We start from the raw sequence: 18,781 nt of genomic DNA, 5'->3' as shown, positions 1-18,781 counted from the left end.
CAAATGTGTAATATCATATCTGAATGTGTTTGGCCACATATTAAGAAAGAGGTGGGTCACAAAATATGCTTAATGAAACTATAAATACTATTACACCGCCCACCATGCCACTACCTAAAACACACATACCGGTATACTTATGTGGACACAGAGGTGTTACTCACAAATGGAGACATACTCTCAAATGCACCAATTTGTGGGCATGCACATACACACACCTTGGTCAAAATACACACATTCCCCTTGGAAAAAAGAATTTGTGCCTGTACAATGTCAGATATTTTCAGCAGAAATTAACATTTTTTACTCTTTATGTTGCCTTGGCTGTCAATGGTTTTTGCCTGCAACAGTTTTATAATTATGCTTTTAATCATCTGATTATGTACTTAATCACTGCCTTGTGTTAGCAGAAAGTGTTTTGCCTAAGAGGTTGAATATTAACATTTACGGTTCTACATGTGTAGGCTGAAATGATTCCATTGATGTAAAGTTAATTAATTTTTGCAAAGGTCAGTTTCTTATATTGTTATTGCAGTCACATGATTCATACATTTTGTTCATAATAAAAGGTCAGAGCTGAAGGTGAACTGGCTTCTGCGCACACATTCACTTTCTTTACGCTCTCTTTTGCTCTTTATCTCTCTCTCGCTCTCTCTCACACACACATACACACACACATACCGCAACAGCAACAACAACAACAACAACAACAACAACAACAATTAAATTAATATTTCATAGACACACAGAAATGTCAAAACATGTATGTGCACCAGTTCTTCTTTCAGCTTCAATATTCACGTTTGTTTAACCCAATATGTTATTAGATACTCACGGATTTGAGCAACATTGGGTCAGGCGGTAAGAGCAGTCATCTGGCAGTCAGAGAGTTGTCGGTTCGATCCCACCCTGGGTGTGTTGAAGTGTCCTTGAGCAAAACACCTAACCTCCAAACGCTCCTGACGAGCTGGTTGGTGCCTTGCATGGGAGCCAATCGCCATTGGTGTGTGTGTGTAAATTGGTGAATGGGTGAATGGGAAGAATAATTTGTAAAGCATGAAGGCGCTATATAATCCATTTACCAAGGATAACGTTTTTACTGGTTCATGTTATATTTTTTAATTATTTGAAATGCTAGACTGAAGTATTTATTTATTTATTTTAGCCACACCCCTTTAAAGCCCCTTTTTTCATCTTGATCTGTGATTCAGTGTCAGGGCTGCTCAAACTAATCAAGTAAAATAACTGAAGCTAGTCAGTCAGTCCATGAGTCATTGTGGAAATCTACCCAGCTAGCAACACTTACAGAAATCCCACAGCTCTAATTTAAAAATAACAAAACTGTAACCTGAAAAAGAAGATAAATAATAATCTCTATCCACAAATGCAGACAATCTCCATTTTTTCTCTTCCTCCTTCATTTCCTGGTCCGTTGGGTGCATCAACTCAAAATGCTAAGGCTGTGGTCCTTTTTGCCCACAATTTGCTGGATATTCCACCTCATCCTCCATCCTTCAAGTAAACAAATTGTATGTAATACAATATCAGCCAACATGTTGGTCTAATAGACCTTAATTAGGCTCTATGCACATATTACTATTGTGTACATATTTTTCTACCAAATGCATGTTCAGCAATTACTGCTGAATGCTTACAAACCCATCTGAAGTACAGTATATGCAAAATTATATAGATGAACACTTGCATTATCAATCATTTTCTCTTTTCATGGAGCTTTTCACGTAGCTTCCAGACTGACACATAGCATGTGTCTAATAAGAATAGAATTTGCCATCACTACGCTACTGTTTAACTGCCTGCCCTGTTGTGGTGGAGTAAGGACCTTTGTCCTTAGCCAACTTGTCTTACTGAATGGCCTTGAGCTTCAGCTTAATTGGAATGAGCACAATAAGAATGAAGCAGAGGCCAATCTGCCAGGGTAAAACTCCTCAGCCATCTAAAAAGGCATTCAGAAATCAGTTGCTTTTGTACTTCTATCACTGAGCATACAATGAATATACTTTCAAAAGATCTGTATGATACAAAAAATCTCAGATAACTGCTTTAATAAATATTCTGAAAGATGCATGTAATATGTCCAAATAAGGTTGGAATAGGTATACACAATCGATATTTAATGTCAGTTTAATGTACCATATTCTATTCTTGGATTTTAGAGCATTTATCAGTTTGCATGCACTTTTGGAGGCATAAATGTTGGTAGGGCATTTTGTATATCTAAAAAGGTAAGCTGTCACACATGTGGTTGTAGTACCCGCCCGTGACAACAAAGTTTGTGCGCTTCTATGTGGTGCAATAAGGTCAATACGTATTTAAAATGCGTCAATTGTTGACGAAAGAAGTTGGGGTATGTATAGAGTCTCAGCGCACTTAGTGTTGATTGGGTTAGAGTCAGTGAAATTGGGATAGGCGCCAATCAAAGTCTAGTGTAATGGGACTTCGATTGAAAGAATGGTTACGTTGTACGCTACATCCCTCCTCCTTCCCACGGGTTTACGTCGATCTTCCTGACGTCAGTGCGGGAGGAGGTTGCGCCATTTTGAAAGTGTAAGGAGAGGGGAATATCACTGGAATAGAGAGGGAGAGTGACTGTGAGAGAGAGTAAGCGAGCAAGCGAGCGAGAAAAAGTGAGAAGGTAGGCAGGCTCAGAGCCCCGTACTTCTAAGCTTAACGATCCACCTCCATCCTAAACGAGAGTCCGCTTGCACACACCCAAGCCCGGCAAAATTGACAAGACCAGGGCCCAAACCCGCGACAGAGATTCCCTCTCACCATGGCAGGTAAATGTAAAAAGGGCAAGTCTTGCTACTGTGGCCGGTCTTTTCCGGTGCAACTAGATACAGTTTTACACCCGTTTGCTACAAAGTAAAATGATGGTGAGGTAAATTCATAGTCTCAGAGTCATCTACACAATGTTTCCCCCAGCTTTCCTATAATGTTAGTGGTTTTCCACGTTGTATTCCCAGTGTGATCGGAGTGAGATGTGCTAAGAAAACGTTAGCTAACCGCTCAAGGTAACTTGCCCTACTCACAGCAAGTGCGTGCTAGACAGTTCGACAGAGCTAGCCATGCAATCTTATCCTTTATAGCAAACGTTATTAATGTCCTTTACATCTGTGATAACCTCATATAATATATAGATTTCATGAATAACGTTAGCTAACGTTAAGGCGGCACTGTCCGCCCATGTAGTCAAATGTTGCTCGCTAAGACATCAAATGCAATATTTCAACGATACGTTTAATCGTTTGCAGGCATCTTAGCTAACTCGCTGTGCATGTGCTATGTTCTGTTGTATTGCATTTGTGGTTTTGCTAGCTAGGTTCCACCCTTACCTAGCTAACGTTCAATTAAAGAGCGAAATGTATGCTAACATTATCATATTGGTCTATGTTGACTCCCGTATGAAAACGGCTAAGCTAACTTGCTAAGTTGGCTGGGCAACTTGCTTTCAAATACCGGTAACCTACTCGCTGGCATTGCCACTGATGTGGGGAGTAACATTATTGAGCTGACACTAAAGAAGGAATTTAATTTTAATCAATAACGCAGTAATGCTTGAGGTTGGTTGGTTGGCTAGCAAGCCACACGCCTAAGCAGCAGTTTAAATGCATGACTTGTTATTTAAATGTTACAAAAAGATGGGGAGATGGAGTCCGGATTCGGTCTCCGAAAGACTTCCTCGATTATTCATAGCAAGCGCGTGCTGGCTGGCTGGCTGGCTAGCTAAGCTAACTAGCTAACGAATGAGATTAATAATATGTTGTTATATAGCCTAGCCAACACATGTAATGTTCACTTAATTAATAATTATTTATGTAGATTCTCGGTGTGGTATATTTCTCCTGGCCTTTTCTTTCAAATGTACGCATGAAATCCAATTGCTGGTTAAGTGTATCGCTAGCTACTTAACGTAGCTATTTTAGGCGGGGTGCGCTCTGATCTTTTCAATTGTTGCACACGAATAACTAAATCGCCTGACTTCAAATTTGAGTTGAAATTTCATGCTTTCATGTCCCTCCTTCCCCAGACCGCTGTAACAATGTATTTACCAGTCGTTTATGTTACAGTTCACCGTCACAGTGAGTAATATATATTTATAGTAGCCTACTTTTATCGTATAAATCGTAAACTTTAGCTACAGGTTGTATTGTGGTGTTGTCTAGGGCCGGTGTACATGAGTAGCTTGAAAGGGGCATCATAAGTTTTACATATAGACGCTGTCATGATCTTGTATATCCCAGTATCTAAATCATGCAAGTGTTTCTTTGATATGCCTGCTCTTTTCTTGTGAGTTCCCATGTTGTATCAGGCGTGTCTTTAAAATTAGGCCAACCGCATTAATTTAGATTTCATAAGACCTCATTCATCCAACCTGTTTTATTGTGCGGTATGAAAACAACCGGTTGGTTGAATCATTGCAGGGTGTGGTCTGCAAGGATTTAAAAATATGAAACTATTAGGAACTGTATAAGGACTAGGAATCATACTCCCATAATCGTATTGCTTACATAGAGGTTATTCTTTGACTTACAGGCTTTTAGAAGGGTGCTGAAATGAATCTCGTTGATGATACTCCCTGTTCTTCCCCCGTGATCACTATTTGCATTAGTTAGATTGGCTCCAGGGCAATATGGCACTGAGCAGAGCACTAACTTGCAGGAACTTGTTCTTTTCATAAGTTCTTATTGGCATCACACATATTTTCACCTGATGTGGACTTTTGTTTTACATGCTGGAAGTTATGATCCTATTCAACGGCAATTACATGAAAGAATTTGTGGATTTCAACCATTTCTGAACCGGCCCAACCATTAAACTTGTTTATATAATTTTGATGATACGTTGCACTCTTGGCAATTAAAATGGACAGTTTTTGCATATCTGTCTCAATGGACAGGAAATTGGTCGCTTGGGGTACCAAGTTATTTCAGATTTCAAACTGAAGTAACCACTGTGCACTTAATGAAAAGATTTAATAATTTCCATAATGGTGACGAGAATGGAACATTAAATGAGCTTACCTGGAATAGCTCGGATTCAAGTTCTTAGCTGTGGTGTGATGGACTGTTTTTAAATACGGATGATTGATTTGGAAGTGAAAGGCTAATATTTGTGGTTTCAGGAGCCGGAGGTGGGAGCAATGATGTGCAGTGGTGCTTCTCTCAGGTGAAAGGGGCCATTGACGACGATGTGGCCGAAGGTAAGAGCTGACCTCCGCATGGCAGGCGGGTTTTAACACTTCACCCCTCTCTCTCTCTCTCTCTCTCTCTCTCTCTCTCTCTCTCTCTCTCTCTCTCTCTCTCTCTCTCTCTCTCTCTCTCTCTCTCTCTCTCTCTCTCTCTCTCTCTCTCTCTCTCTCTCTCCCTCCCTCTCCCTCCCTCCCCCTCCCCCTTTCTGTTCAACCATGTCCCAGAATGCACTGCTGATTGACTCAGCTCTGGAAAGGTCATTGATGATCACAATGTAAAGGAAGGGTGGGGATCGACCGTCTCCATCATCAGTGTTTGGTGGGTAAATAACAATCGTCCCATCTGTGGTGTCTTGCGAGGGCATTCTAGCTGGAGCGAAGTGGACGGTGTAGTTCTCTGTGCCCCTTTTGGCATGCGTTCCTGCGCTGATGTAGCTAAGCGCAGCTCTAGCGGGGTGCGAGCAGCTGCAGGTGTGGTGCTCTCTTTTTGCTCTGACGCAGGCAGGAACAGCAGGTTGTGGAGGTAACGGAAAGCAGTCGTCTCTGCTCCCCAAGAAATTGGCACCGTCAGCATTGCAGGATGGCAGGGATTTCGCTGTTGGCATGTAATCCCCAACCTGGGGTCATCGCCAGGACAAGCTGGGGTCATAGTGCTATGGATTTAAATCAGAAACATCCTGCTCCTGTGGCTGCTGAACAGAGGACAACTTCTAGTGTATGAACGATTAATAGATCCCTCCTAAAAATATATCTTATTTCTCTGTGCAGTCTTCAGCTTGTCACGTGCTTTCGTTGGAAGTGAAAGTGGAAATTGCCGCTGGTATTTCAGTAATTTGAGAGGAATGTTTTCTGTTTATTTTTTTCTTAACCTTCTGGAAAAGGTCCAGTGCTCAGTATGGTGGGTGCTCGTGTCCTTTGTGGTACAAGTGTTGCTGTGGTCAGGGATAAGGGTGAACTGGCATCAGTGTTGCAGGCATTTTGAGTTATGCTAGAATCATTCTTTCTGAACAAAAACCGGCATCGACCGCAAGACCCTCCAAGACTGGCCTACCAACTACCAGTATGTTGTGCAGTGAGGAGGGAACTAGACTTAACTGGAATAAGGCCAGGTGTGGTTCTGCGGTCCAATTACTAAGAAAGATATGTAAAATACATGCTTCTGTCTGGGGAAATTGTGCAGGGAAATGATGTCATGTAGATTAATTCCAAGACGTATGTGTTGAATTATAATGTTGGTTGACATCCATCTTCTACTTCGGAATTCACAAATGTGTCTGGGATACCATGTGTCCCATGGATCAAATATTTATTTTGGTGTTTTCTATGCATCTTTGTTTTGTTTATGGGTGTAAGCAATATTTTTTCACCCAAAAACATTTTAAACAAACCTGCTCTGTTGACACAATAATTGGTTCCTGGAGTTATAGCTAGGCCTATATCTTGTATGTGAATTGTTTAAAAGCCTTAAAGCAGTGCTGTTAGCGCTGTAGTGCATCTCACAGACCTGTCACAACTGACATGCCTTTGGACTGCTGCCCATCCACATGAAATCCACTGCCTCACCAAACACAAATTATGTTTTCATGAAGTAGATCTATCATAATATAATATATTTACAGTATGATTTCTTGATTCTCCATCTGTATTAGAGGTAGAATGAAAGAAAATGATAAGCGACATGGCTCAGGCAGTAAGAGCAGTCGTCTGGCAGTCAGAGGGTTGCCGGTTCGATCCCCCGCCTGGGCTGTGTGGAAGTGTCCCTGAGCAAGACACTTAACCCCCAAATGTTCCTGACGAGCTGGTCGGCGCCTTGCATGGCAGCCAATCGCCGTTGGTGTGTAAGTGTGTGTATGAATGTGTGAATGAGAAGCATCAATTGTACAGCGCTTTGGATAAAGGCGCCATATAAATGCCAACCATTTACCATAAAGTATAGGACAGGAGAAAGAATAGGATAGGAGAAGGTTTCAGAACTTCACTATTAATATTGTGATACAAGTAATTATTTGCTTGCGTTCCTTTCAATTAATTCAATCTTTTAATTGCGTCTACTGATCTGTGCTACCTAGCAGTGAAGCAGAAATGTATAATTGAATGAAGAGCACTTGGTTTAATCATTCACGTTCTATAAACTGATAAAGCACCAAATTAAAGCTATGTGGAATGCTTTCTGTGAATGCTAAAATGCTTGTCCAATAGCCCAGTACTCTCTACAGTGACAAGAAGTTTGAGAGACTTCACTACCTCATTGTCAAACAAAGGGATATTCAGTGACCCCTTTGATACAAGTAAAACCCAAATCAGGCCATACAGATATGTAACAAACTGTATTTGATCATTTATGCTGACCTAGCAAATCAAAAACGAGATGCTTGATCCAGAATTCTTCGAGCATTAACAGGAGTCAGCCCTGGTCTGCATTCACCCATGCAAGTACAGGATCCAACTTCAAAGAAAAAAATCGAAGGGGGCCTTAACAACTGAAAAGAATGACTGGAACACAATATCGGCACGTCTGCAAATTGGTAATTGATAATTATAGTTATTAATTTGATGCGTGTAAAGGGATACCTCAAATAAGTAAATCCATTCCTCGCATTACATAAGAGGTACTCTCAGCAGCATGTGGCTTGGTTGCAATTGTGTGCAGCCGTCTTTGCATCCCCTTGTGCCCAGAATGTCCTCTGGGTACAAGAGCCACTCAAGACATCGCCCTTCACGTTATGTCTACGTGTCGCGGTGTTTTGTCTACAAATCTATGTCTTGGGAGTTGAGTCAATGCAGATGGGGTCAGGTCGTCAAGCGTTTGTGTGTAGGGCAATGAGCACTTGCACATGCGGAACGGTCCGGAGGGGAATAAGCCAATCGGAGGACGGCTCCTTTGCCATAGGGCGGAAGCGCGCACAGACACGCCTCTGTGGGGACCGCTGTGGCTCCGTTTGTGCGGAGAAGAACAACATCCTCTTCTGTGGCATGTGGCCCAAAGCGGGGACATCGCTACCCGACACCGCTGCTGCGGCAGGGATGGGAGCGGGGTTGTCGGCGGTCCAGGAGCGAGGGAGGCGTGGGCGAGAGCAGCGGGAGCGGGAGTGACACTGCAACTGCAGAGCCCTCACACCCTCGCTGAATCATCCATCTCACACAGCCCACATTATACCACTGATGTATGACACAGAACCGTACACAAACCTCCGGCGCGGAGACAGCCTGCATCCACAGGCTGGGGTTGGAGGAGGAGGCGGTGGGGGGGGGGGGGGGGCTCTCTTGTGTACATCATAACAAAGGGAGATCTCATACAGACTTTCACATTCAAGGCTATTTATACCGCCAGGCACCGCGGCAGTGCTGGGAAAGCCATGAATTGGTGTCAGTTCTCTATACTAAAAGGAAAAGGGATGCTACCTCTGGTTTGCTTGGCTCATTATTTCTGACTGCTCTCTGTGGCTTTCAAACTGTCATGGTGTTTTCTGTGCTAGGGATTTCTTAAATTGTGTGTGGCTTTCTTTCAATGATGTTGAATGGATGATCTCAAGAATTGGGAGAGATTTCTCTATGTCCCAGAGGCACAGAATTGTCTGCATTAGGGCATACAGGCCATTAAAGATTCTGCCTGCGTTATATGTCCGTGAGCATTTGTCCATACAGAGAGAACGGCACTTAACACGCGTGTCTGTGTGCGTTTCTTTGTGCCAGCCGACATCATCTCCACAGTGGAGTTCAATCACTCCGGGGAGCTGCTAGCCACAGGGGACAAAGGCGGCCGTGTCGTCATCTTCCAGCAGGAGCTAGAGGTGAGCCTGAGGCCTAGTGCCATTATAGTGTTGAATATAGAGTATTGTGAGCTGACTGTAGCTTCTTAGCCCAATGCCAGATGTGGATTTGGCTCAAACTGGTTCCACTGTCTCTTTACCACAGAACAAGTGTCAGCCACAGAGCCGGGGCGAATACAACGTTTACAGCACCTTCCAGAGCCACGAGCCTGAGTTTGACTACCTGAAGAGCCTGGAGATCGAGGAGAAGATCAATAAAATCCGCTGGCTGCCGCAGAAGAATGCTGCACAGTTCCTGTTGTCCACAAATGGTCAGTACAGCAATGGAGACCATTTCTGTCTCACTTTCACCTGCACGACAGCCAACTCCAGTCACACACTAAATTTGACCCATTTGGTGAAAATTAAATTATTGGGTATGAAATAACATCCACTTTATCCACTATTCTCACTGATGTTTTGGGACCCAAATCTTGTAATCTTTCTCAATACATCGGTTACTTTTTCTTGCATTGAATGTGTTCATCAAGACGGGTGATAAAGATGTAATAAAGATAATCATTTTTGATGTGAAGTATGTCATTTTATAAACATGAAAGTTCTGATTTATTCTGGCATTACGTGTTGGCAGCCCACTAATCTGTGTCGCTGCTGGTTAACATCTAAATTGCCCCCCCCCCCCCCCCAATTTAAATTTCCAACGGAGTAAAACTGCATTAATTTCACAGTATCAGTCTTGATCTCTGTGCACACGTATTTTAATTATTCTAATTTAAATTGTCACTCTTTTGACTGCACAGAGTCTTCATTTCAAAACACTCTTGTACTTCTGGTAGTTTTGTGTTTTTATGCTTTTAAAAAACCGCCTGGCATAATGTTTTTTGTGACCAATGCAGTCTTTATTTAAGTAGGTCTTGGTATGCAGGCTCTTGGACAGCTTCTGCATTAGTATTAATCTGTAATATAAATGGGTGACAAAAATAGTAGTTAAGTTCTGTTAAAGATTTATAACATGTCAAGCTTAGAGCAGGGACAGATTGAGTTCCAGAGCTGGTAGTGTGAAAATCGAACTTCAGCCATTTTCAGAGTTTAACCCTTGACACTGATCAAAAAGCAGGGCGGGGACTGACATCGCTCATTTAAACCGGCTACACAGGATCTGGTGTCCTGATGCACTAAGCTTGTTAATCTTGTGTATTTATCGTAGAAACTTCCAGGCAGGGCGAGGGTGAGGATTTAGGATGCTTTTTCAGATTCTGAAAACACATGAGGGGGAAATGCCTCATTGGGCAGTTTATCCATTATGCTAATGGTACAACACAAAGTTAAAGATTCGAACTAGCATGATGCAATGAATGACTAATTAGGCCGATGTTGTAGAGAGGACCCTACAGGTCTAATTGCACGTCGTAACATGATCCCAGCCCAGTCGCTCCATGTGTTATTCATAGCTCCAGTTTTGTTTATGCACGCTCGTAATGGTGAAACGTCCGTGTTGTTGCTGACTAAGCTTGTCAGCAGACTCCTGGAACCATCCTGCATTAGTGATCAGGTCCTTACTCCCAACATGTACCATAAGATCATGGGCCATTCAGCTATGCTAGGCTTGTGCATTTGCACCTTTTGCTTTTCTACTCAAGTGTATCATGCATTCTGAAGCCTATATACTATCTGCAGAGTAAATCCCGGAACAGCTCTTTTCTACTTCAGTCCATGTTTGTGTTTCATGGGGTTTTCTGGTTGTACTGGGTGCCAGCTAACTCCTGTAAATACTGCTTTGTGAAACAGCGCCCTGGTTTTGAACATCTCAATCGGGGCAGTGGGGACTGATTGTGCAAGGATTGCCTTATGTTTACTCCCTCAGATAAGACTATTAAGCTGTGGAAGATCAGCGAACGGGACAAGAGACCGGAGGGCTATAACCTGAAGGAAGAGGATGGAACCTACAGGGACCTCACCACAGTCACGACACTACGGGTCAGCTCACACACCTCCACAAACCCCTGTGTTATCAGCGCATGTAATGGACCCACTGTGGTATACATGAGGAAATAAAGTGCATTTTTCAATTTTTTATGAAAAGAGAGACTATACCGTACTGCTGGGGGTTGCATGCCTGTAGTTTTTCCATTTAGTTTATATCCACGCTATTAAGTAGTGTCATTATGTGAGAATATTTGCGGTGTCACATTGAGTAATGGTGATGAGGAGACTAAATTATGACCAAAGGCTTATTATTCTCAGATGCACCAGAACATTTATCAAACTGCCAGCGTCGATTGTGTGAATGTAGCTCAGATTACAGGTGAAGCTGAGGCTGGAAGTCTGCTGGAAGTCTTCTGAAGGGGGAGCTGATCGCACTGTCTGTGTTGAACTCTTCCAGGTGCCTGTGTTCCGGCCCATGGACCTAATGGTGGAAGCCAGTCCCCGGCGAGTGTTTGCCAATGCCCACACCTACCACATCAACTCTATCTCAGTCAACAGTGACTACGAGACCTACCTCTCCGCCGACGACCTGCGCATCAACCTCTGGCACCTGGAGATCACCGACCGTAGCTTCAGTATCCTCCGCTTTGAGCGTGCATGATGTTCACCAGAGGTTCATGTAATACTGACTGCTCTGATATTAATCAGTGAAACGTATGGTCTGTAGAATGTGCTAGCAGGTGGTTATGTGTGTTCTTGGTGCCCATGCAGTTTTCAGAGCTATCGAGCCGATGCCACGATCTCTGGGTAGCAGGTGGATTAATGTTCTCTCCACAGCCAACCATGGACTGTGGAAACAATATGGACCAAATGCTAGTTTTGTCACCCACTGACTCTACATTGGCTTGTCATAAGTGCTTTGAGACCGCAGAAGTCTGGTTTACAGTTGCCGCCATTTTTGCAGTCTGTGCAGTAGGGAAGGCGAGTGCATTTTCTCCACAAAGCGTGTGAGAGAGTGATGTACGCTGTTCTTATTACCTCTGACCTTCATTGAATGAGTGGCTGAAGTGCCTAAACTAGAGCCAGTCGCAGTGTCGTTGGTGAGTAGCATCCCTCAAAAAGGAATCCCGGTTTTGGCCACTTGCTAGAACTTTCACGAATATACATAAGAGACTGTAGACCTGTGCCTGAGCGTTTCCTTAACTCCCGGGCTCTCAGACATTGTGGACATCAAACCTGCCAACATGGAGGAGCTGACGGAGGTGATCACAGCCTCAGAGTTTCACCCCAACCAGTGCAACACCTTTGTCTACAGCAGCAGCAAGGGCACCATCCGTCTGTGTGACATGAGGGCGTCTGCACTGTGTGACAAGCACTCCAAACGTCAGTACCGCCCTGGGGCAGGGAGGGGGGGCAATACCGCGACTGGCAGGGGAAGGAGCGGGGTTTTAGTTTAGTCCCAGAGAGGGCAGGAGTGGCATCTGGTATTACCATTCTGTCCAACCAACCTGTAGCGGTAATAAATGTCCAGCAGAGGGCAGTAAGTGCAAATGGCCAGTCATGTGAAAGAGTACGAGAAATGAGGATGGAGGGGTTTTGCTCGCCAGTTTCCGTTCATTATATTGTCAATACTGACCATTTTATTTTATTGTGAACTGTCTAAATCTGTTGTTTTCTATGATTATTAACTTGTGGCGTTCTACCGTACTTAATCAGAACAGTAAAACGAGCGACTATGCATGTTTTCCAATGTTTACAACACTGGCACTGAAACATCTGATCTTATGTGATCCCATCTTAATTGATTTGAATTGACATTGGGAATGTTACTGGCGAATATTTAGTGTATTGTGGGTTTGTCGTCGGTCAGTGTTTGAGGAGCCAGAAGACCCGAGCAACCGCTCCTTCTTCTCCGAGATCATCTCCTCCATCTCTGACGTCAAGTTCAGCCATAACGGCCGCTACATGATGACCCGCGACTACCTGTCCATCAAGATCTGGGACCTGAACATGGAGACGCGGCCAGTGGAGACCTATCAGGTGAGCTTAAACTGACTTCATTAACAGCTGTCATCCACCAGGGGGAGCTCTCAGATAAGACGTGCGCTCAGTTATCAAAAGAGTAATAATGCTCCAGTACCATCTGAAAAATAATAATTTCAGCCTAGTGCACGTCTGTTGTCTTCGGTAACATTAATTGGTTATGGTCCTATGAGTTTCAGTATGATCTCTTTCGTTCAAATATGTTCTAGGAAATTAAGCATTTTAAATTGACAGCATTAATAATGGAATGTGAGGAATCTCATTTACCTTTTATCAAGACTTTTTTTTTTTTTTTTAGAACAACTTAGCATTTCTTCCATTTCTGTCTTGCATGTCTGTTTCAAGATTCTGTCTATAGCCTTGAGATTGGTGGTTTTGCTTGCCAATAGGCTGTGATAAGGGAGGAAGGGTTTTTTTATTATCATTTATTTATTATTATTATTAATTTCTTTTTAATATATATACACGAGTCCTTGCACCTTTTAAATAAGGTCTGGAAGTGTAACGTGGAACACTAAATGGAAAGAAAGTATGCTAACCAAACATGTTTTGAAGTTGAGTTGACTTGGTGTCGGTCCTGTGGGCAGGTTCATGAGTACCTCAGGAGTAAGCTGTGCTCGCTCTACGAGAACGACTGCATCTTCGACAAGTTCGAGTGCTGCTGGAACGGGAACGACAGGTGAGCCCGGGCCGTCAGGACTGCGGCCTTCTGCCAGAGGGCTGAGTGCGGGAGAGTGCGTTTGGAAAGGCAGGACCGTGTCCCCTCGCCACACCACCACATTCCTGGAGCTTTCCAGCGTGGCCTTGGCAAACATGCTCGCCAGTGTGGTGAGACTGCTAATGCGGCTGAGGTTTCTGCTGTTGGCAATCTCCATTTCTCATTTTTTTCATTTTCATTTTCATATGTCTTCGTCTGTGCGTAGGCCTGGGTCTTGTTTCTTGTTTACTTAGAGCTAGGGAATCCAAGTGGGTGGGGATTGAGAAGTAGGTCAGCTGTGGGGTGTGACAAAGACTGATGTAGAGATACCTTTTTGCGGAATTTGACCAGGAAATCAGGGTTGACTCTGCATTCAAAAAATGCCACTGGATCTTCGCTGACCAAAGCGAGTCAGGACCCGGGCTTAGTTTCTCACGCTTTGTCTTTATAAGGAGCAGTGACCTGTGATGTGCCCGGTACTGGATGGTATTTGTTTTTATTTTGTCCTATAAAAGTGCACCATACTGGCTTGCCAACTCTGTCTCAGCTTGGTTTCCCCAGTAGGCGTCTGTTCAGTGCAGTAACTGAGTCCAACCCTGTTTAGCTTCAGGTGTTTCATATGAGAATGCTAATGGGTGGTATGGCTACCCGCTCTGGTCTCGTGGTATATTTTTTACTTCGTGGTCGTCAGATAGTTTTGTATACTGGAATCCTCTTCACTTATCAAAACTGAGCTCTGGTGGTTTATCGTGGCCCGCCCTTATCTGCGTCTGACAGAGCGAATGAAAGGGAGCTTGCGTCACTAGAATTTTGTTGCCAGTCTAACTGTAACTGTACCCAAATAAGGCCACCAAAAATGTGGAGGGTGAACAGCAAGGGCATTAGTGCACAGCAGTAACAACTTAAAGACGATTTCAGAAAACGAGGTGTACTGGAGATCAGTGTTCTTCTTGATTATCATGACCACCTATCATGACCACAGAACAGAGTTCATCCACACAAACTTAATATGCTCTATTTGCACAATTAATTGATAGTCCTGCTTATTTCCCATTTTATGTGACCTCAGTGTATTTACTATGTTAATGACACAGCTGCCTTTTTTACAACTATCCAGAACAGCGCTCCTGATTAAAGGATGGGTGATGTGTTAAGTGTAATTTGTGTTTTCAACCTGTCTGCAACGCAAACGTCCCATCTGCACATAATATGCATTGAAGTTGAAGATTGAACTGTTTGGGCAAACCACATTTTATTTCAGGTTTGGAATAAGGGATCTATCCCCTGACTTCATCAAGTAGTGAAATAAGTTCTTCATGAACTTCATGAAATAAGAGACTTCATGCCACAGCAGTTGGTGCTTTCCACACAGAAGAGCTCAGTGTTTGTATTTGTACTGATTGCATTCATGATCAAAGGTTGTTAGCAGAGCCAATGCCGATTTTCTGGCTAACCAACTTCCAATTGGTACATTACTCCCAGACTCTGAAGTGGAGGAGAACACAGAATTTTAAAGATTACTTTCTTGTAAGATTTTCCTTCAGGTCTGATCTCATTGACCTGCCAGTCCAATAGCGTGTTGTAAACTAAAGGTGAAAGTTCACGGTGCTGTAGAGTTCATAACGGTGGCGTTCTGTAACCCTAACCCTTCGCTCCTCTCCGCCCCCGTTTCTCCAGCGTGGTGATGACCGGCTCCTACAACAACTTCTTCCGGATGTTCGACCGGGGCCAGCAGCGGGACGTGACGCTGGAGGCGTCGCGCGAGAGCAGCAAGCCCCGCTCGGTGCTCAAGCCCCGCAAGGTGTGCGCCGGCGGCAAGCGGAAGAAGGACGAGATCAGCGTGGACAGCCTGGACTTTAACAAGAAGATCCTGCACACCGCCTGGCACCCCCAGGAGAACATCATCGCCGTGGCCACCACCAACAACCTGTACATATTCCAGGACAAACTGAACTAGACCTCAGTTCTGACAACGTCCCCGACCCGTTTCCCCGCCGTCTCTCACACTCTCCTCAGCCACACATGCACCGACACCAGCTCTAGTTTAAATTGCACTCGACCCTCCTACTCCACTGACTCCCAGCCCGCCTCACCCCTCTTCCCTTTCCTGTCACTCACATACACACTCACATGCACACACTCTCTCACACACACACACACACACACACACACACACACACACACACACACACACACAAACCGTATCTCTTGTCCCAGCCCAAAGAGCGCACTGAGAGCCTTTTTTCTTTTTTAAACAGCATTGCAGTCATCTGTCAAATTTTTTTTTTCTTTTTCTTTTTTTTTTACCCGTTTCTTTTAACGGGGTATTGTAGCCACCGTGTTTTCTCATGTTATTTCATCATGTTGTGCCATTGCAGCCTTTTGTATTTCATGTACATACACTTGTTTCAAGTTGGTTTGCCGAGTCGATGTTCAGGACATTTTTTTGTGTCAGCGAGGTGTTCCTCATTGCTTTCTGGCCTATTCCCGAGAGGAGAGCGCTTGCCAATTCTGTTCCTGCCTCAGCCATGCACTGTACACGCACAAGCCTCTACACTTAGTTGGTGAGCTGCTTTGATGGGGAGGTGGGCGGGGAGGGTTTGGTGTGTAGCAATGCTGAGACATTAGTAATTTGGCCATTAAGTAATAACAGAGGCATGTTAGCCTCTCTGAGGCAGTGTTGTGTAGACTTAGCTGTCCCGGGTTATCTGAAGATAGGCGCATGGTCTGTAACACCCAGTCCCATATTGAAGGAGCACTTCCCGTGTAGACCAGGCACAGTGCCAGCACGGCCCCTGGGGCTGCCATCTTGGCATTGGCTAGAGGCATATGCTAATGTGGATCAGCACCCCAGGCATGTGGAGGGTACGTGTGCTTAAGGAAACTGGATTGCTGCTCCTTGCAGGGTTGTGTATTTTTCATTCAGCTGTACTTTTCTTTTGAGGGTTAAATGGAAAAAGGCGAAAGGCTTTGAAAGATTATATTTATGAATTGTACAAATCTCTAGAATATTTTAGTGATTTTGTTTTTTTTCATTGTTTTTTAAATCACTTCATTGTTTGTACAGGAGGAAAAAGAATAATCACTATAGTTTATTTTTGTATGAATAAGGCACAGGATTACCCACAGTGCCCTTCACAGCACCCTGTCTAGTCTGTGACCGCTGTTTTGTGACAGCAGTTCCATCTTTTTCAGTTCAAAAGGTTTTTTATTGTTTATATTTTGGTGGATTTTTTTCAAAGACAAAAGCATGGCACTACCAAAAAGCAGGGAGGAAGACGGTGATGCTAGTTTTTGTATTAGGCCAGGTGACTGGTCGTACTGCAGAAGCAGGTTGCATATTTAAGCATTTAACCCATCAGGCCATGACTTGTGACATGCATCGCAGCGACCTAAATGACCTGAAGCCACCCAGTAAGTGTTACCCTGGTTTGGTACTGGACTGGACTCAGTGACTCCCTGTGGATCATTAAGCCAGATTCTCAGGTCATCCCAAAGTAAGTGCTTTTGGTGCCTATAGAAGCTTTGGGGTCAAGCAGATGTCAATATTTCGGTTGCATTGAGAAGGGGTTGTCATCCCAAGCTTTGACGGGCTGCTCTTCCCATCCTTTGCCTCTGCCGCCTGATATGACTGGAGTTCTTTCTCGTTTACATCATTAACCGCTGTTGCTTAATGGTTAGTGAACTGTAATGTGTGTATGTCTGTGTGAGAGACTGAGTGACTGCGAGTGGGTGGCATACAGTAATTGTCCAAATATTTGCGAAGAGTAGAAGGAAATTAGGTGCAGTTCAAAGGAATGAAAAGTGTTTTGTTTTGTTGCGTCTCTTCTGAGTTGACGACTTGGAACTGCCGTCTGTCCTGAAGAGCGTCTTTCCGTATTGTTGAATCAAAGACCAAAAAAACAAATTGTGCTCTGAGTGTGACATGATCATTGATGTACAGTTATTACTTTTTTTGAAGGTATTGATTCTACTTACCGACTGCTTGCTAAGTTCTTATTGTCTAGGAAGCTTTAAAACTTAGTAAATCCTTGGACTTTGTCTTTGGCACATAGCATCTCAGAAGACTGGATATCCATCTCCCTCCCCGGCTCCTCTTTGGGTGTGAAATATTATCACTAACTTATGTCAGGGGCAGCATTTCAGGCATTAAGTAGTGTTTGAGAGTATGTACTGTAAATGCGTGTAACAAATATGGAATTCCTCACAGTAGGTATGGATTATCAGTGTACATTTTGTATGCGTGTCTTAAAATGCATTTGTCATTTGTTTTTGTTGTCTTGGCAGTAACGGATTGAGAGCGGTCCAGATGCTGTTTGTATTTTCTCATTATAGTGGATTACAGTACAGACTGTGTTAATGGGCTATTAAATCATGACCGAGATTGAGAGGTTTAATATTCACCCCTCTGATAACTTTGAAATTCAATTGATAAGAAATTGAAGCATGGAAACGGCACTTTCAGCTTGCTTATGCTGTTACTGTATTTGTCCACCTATTTTGGTTCTTGGGCAACCTGTGAAATGGCTGTACGTGCACTGGAAGTGGATGTTGGAACTCGAATGTATGTCCTATTTTCACCTTCCATTAAAAACAGCAATTTAGGGTGGGGGAAGTGGGCATCATTTAGTGCATGGTGATTTGGCTTGGCACACGGAAAGAAATTCAGTTTTGTTTAGAGATTACATTTTGCAAGTGTCCTCCACATGACATTTTTTGGGGGGGATTGTTTGACATTGTAGCTTGAGCCCTTTTTTTAAGCAGTTTGGCTGACTGATCATCAGATTTCTTTTGAGGCTGACAAAAGGTATTTGCCAATATTACTAACATTTATTCCCATTTCTTTAAAAAAAGAAAACCTGCCAATTTGTAAACCACTTATGTTTGGTGGCTGCAGTTTACAGATTGACATGGCTCAGATTTGTAGACGGTTTATATTGCACAGTGGAACTTGGCCTGGTGGTTTCCAACCAAAACGTTTTGGAAATGCACTTTTCTATTGTGCACATTTACATGAAATCTGGCCCGGTAGATTTAAAGCCAGGTTAAGTGCTCTTGTGTAAGGGTTGTTGGTTGGATATGAGTGTTTTTAACACTTTTGGCATGACTCGCACTTAATCAGTTTGCTTACTG

At 43.5% G+C, this 18,781-nt stretch overlaps 1 protein-coding gene across 1 annotated transcript; it reads left to right on the top strand.

Annotated features, from left to right (window-relative positions):
- Positions 1 to 2,554: 2,554 nt before the first annotated feature.
- On the top strand, positions 2,555 to 15,848 carry ppp2r2aa (protein phosphatase 2, regulatory subunit B, alpha a). The gene is made up of 10 exons (XM_061260184.1): positions 2,555 to 2,801; positions 5,147 to 5,224; positions 8,906 to 9,003; positions 9,128 to 9,293; positions 10,847 to 10,959; positions 11,366 to 11,543; positions 12,127 to 12,291; positions 12,779 to 12,948; positions 13,539 to 13,630; positions 15,326 to 15,848. Exons 1-10 carry the CDS (start codon positions 2,795 to 2,797, stop codon positions 15,603 to 15,605), a joined length of 1,347 nt encoding a protein of 448 aa, XP_061116168.1. The 5' UTR covers positions 2,555 to 2,794; the 3' UTR covers positions 15,606 to 15,848.
- The last annotated feature ends 2,933 nt before the right edge of the window (positions 15,849 to 18,781 follow it).

The sequence above is a fragment of the Conger conger genome, chromosome 11, assembly GCF_963514075.1.
Source record: "Conger conger chromosome 11, fConCon1.1, whole genome shotgun sequence".
NCBI classification, from domain to species: domain Eukaryota; kingdom Metazoa; phylum Chordata; class Actinopteri; order Anguilliformes; family Congridae; genus Conger; species Conger conger.
The sequence above is the reverse complement of the archived record's forward strand: the minus strand, read 5'-3'. Positions and strand labels throughout refer to the sequence as shown.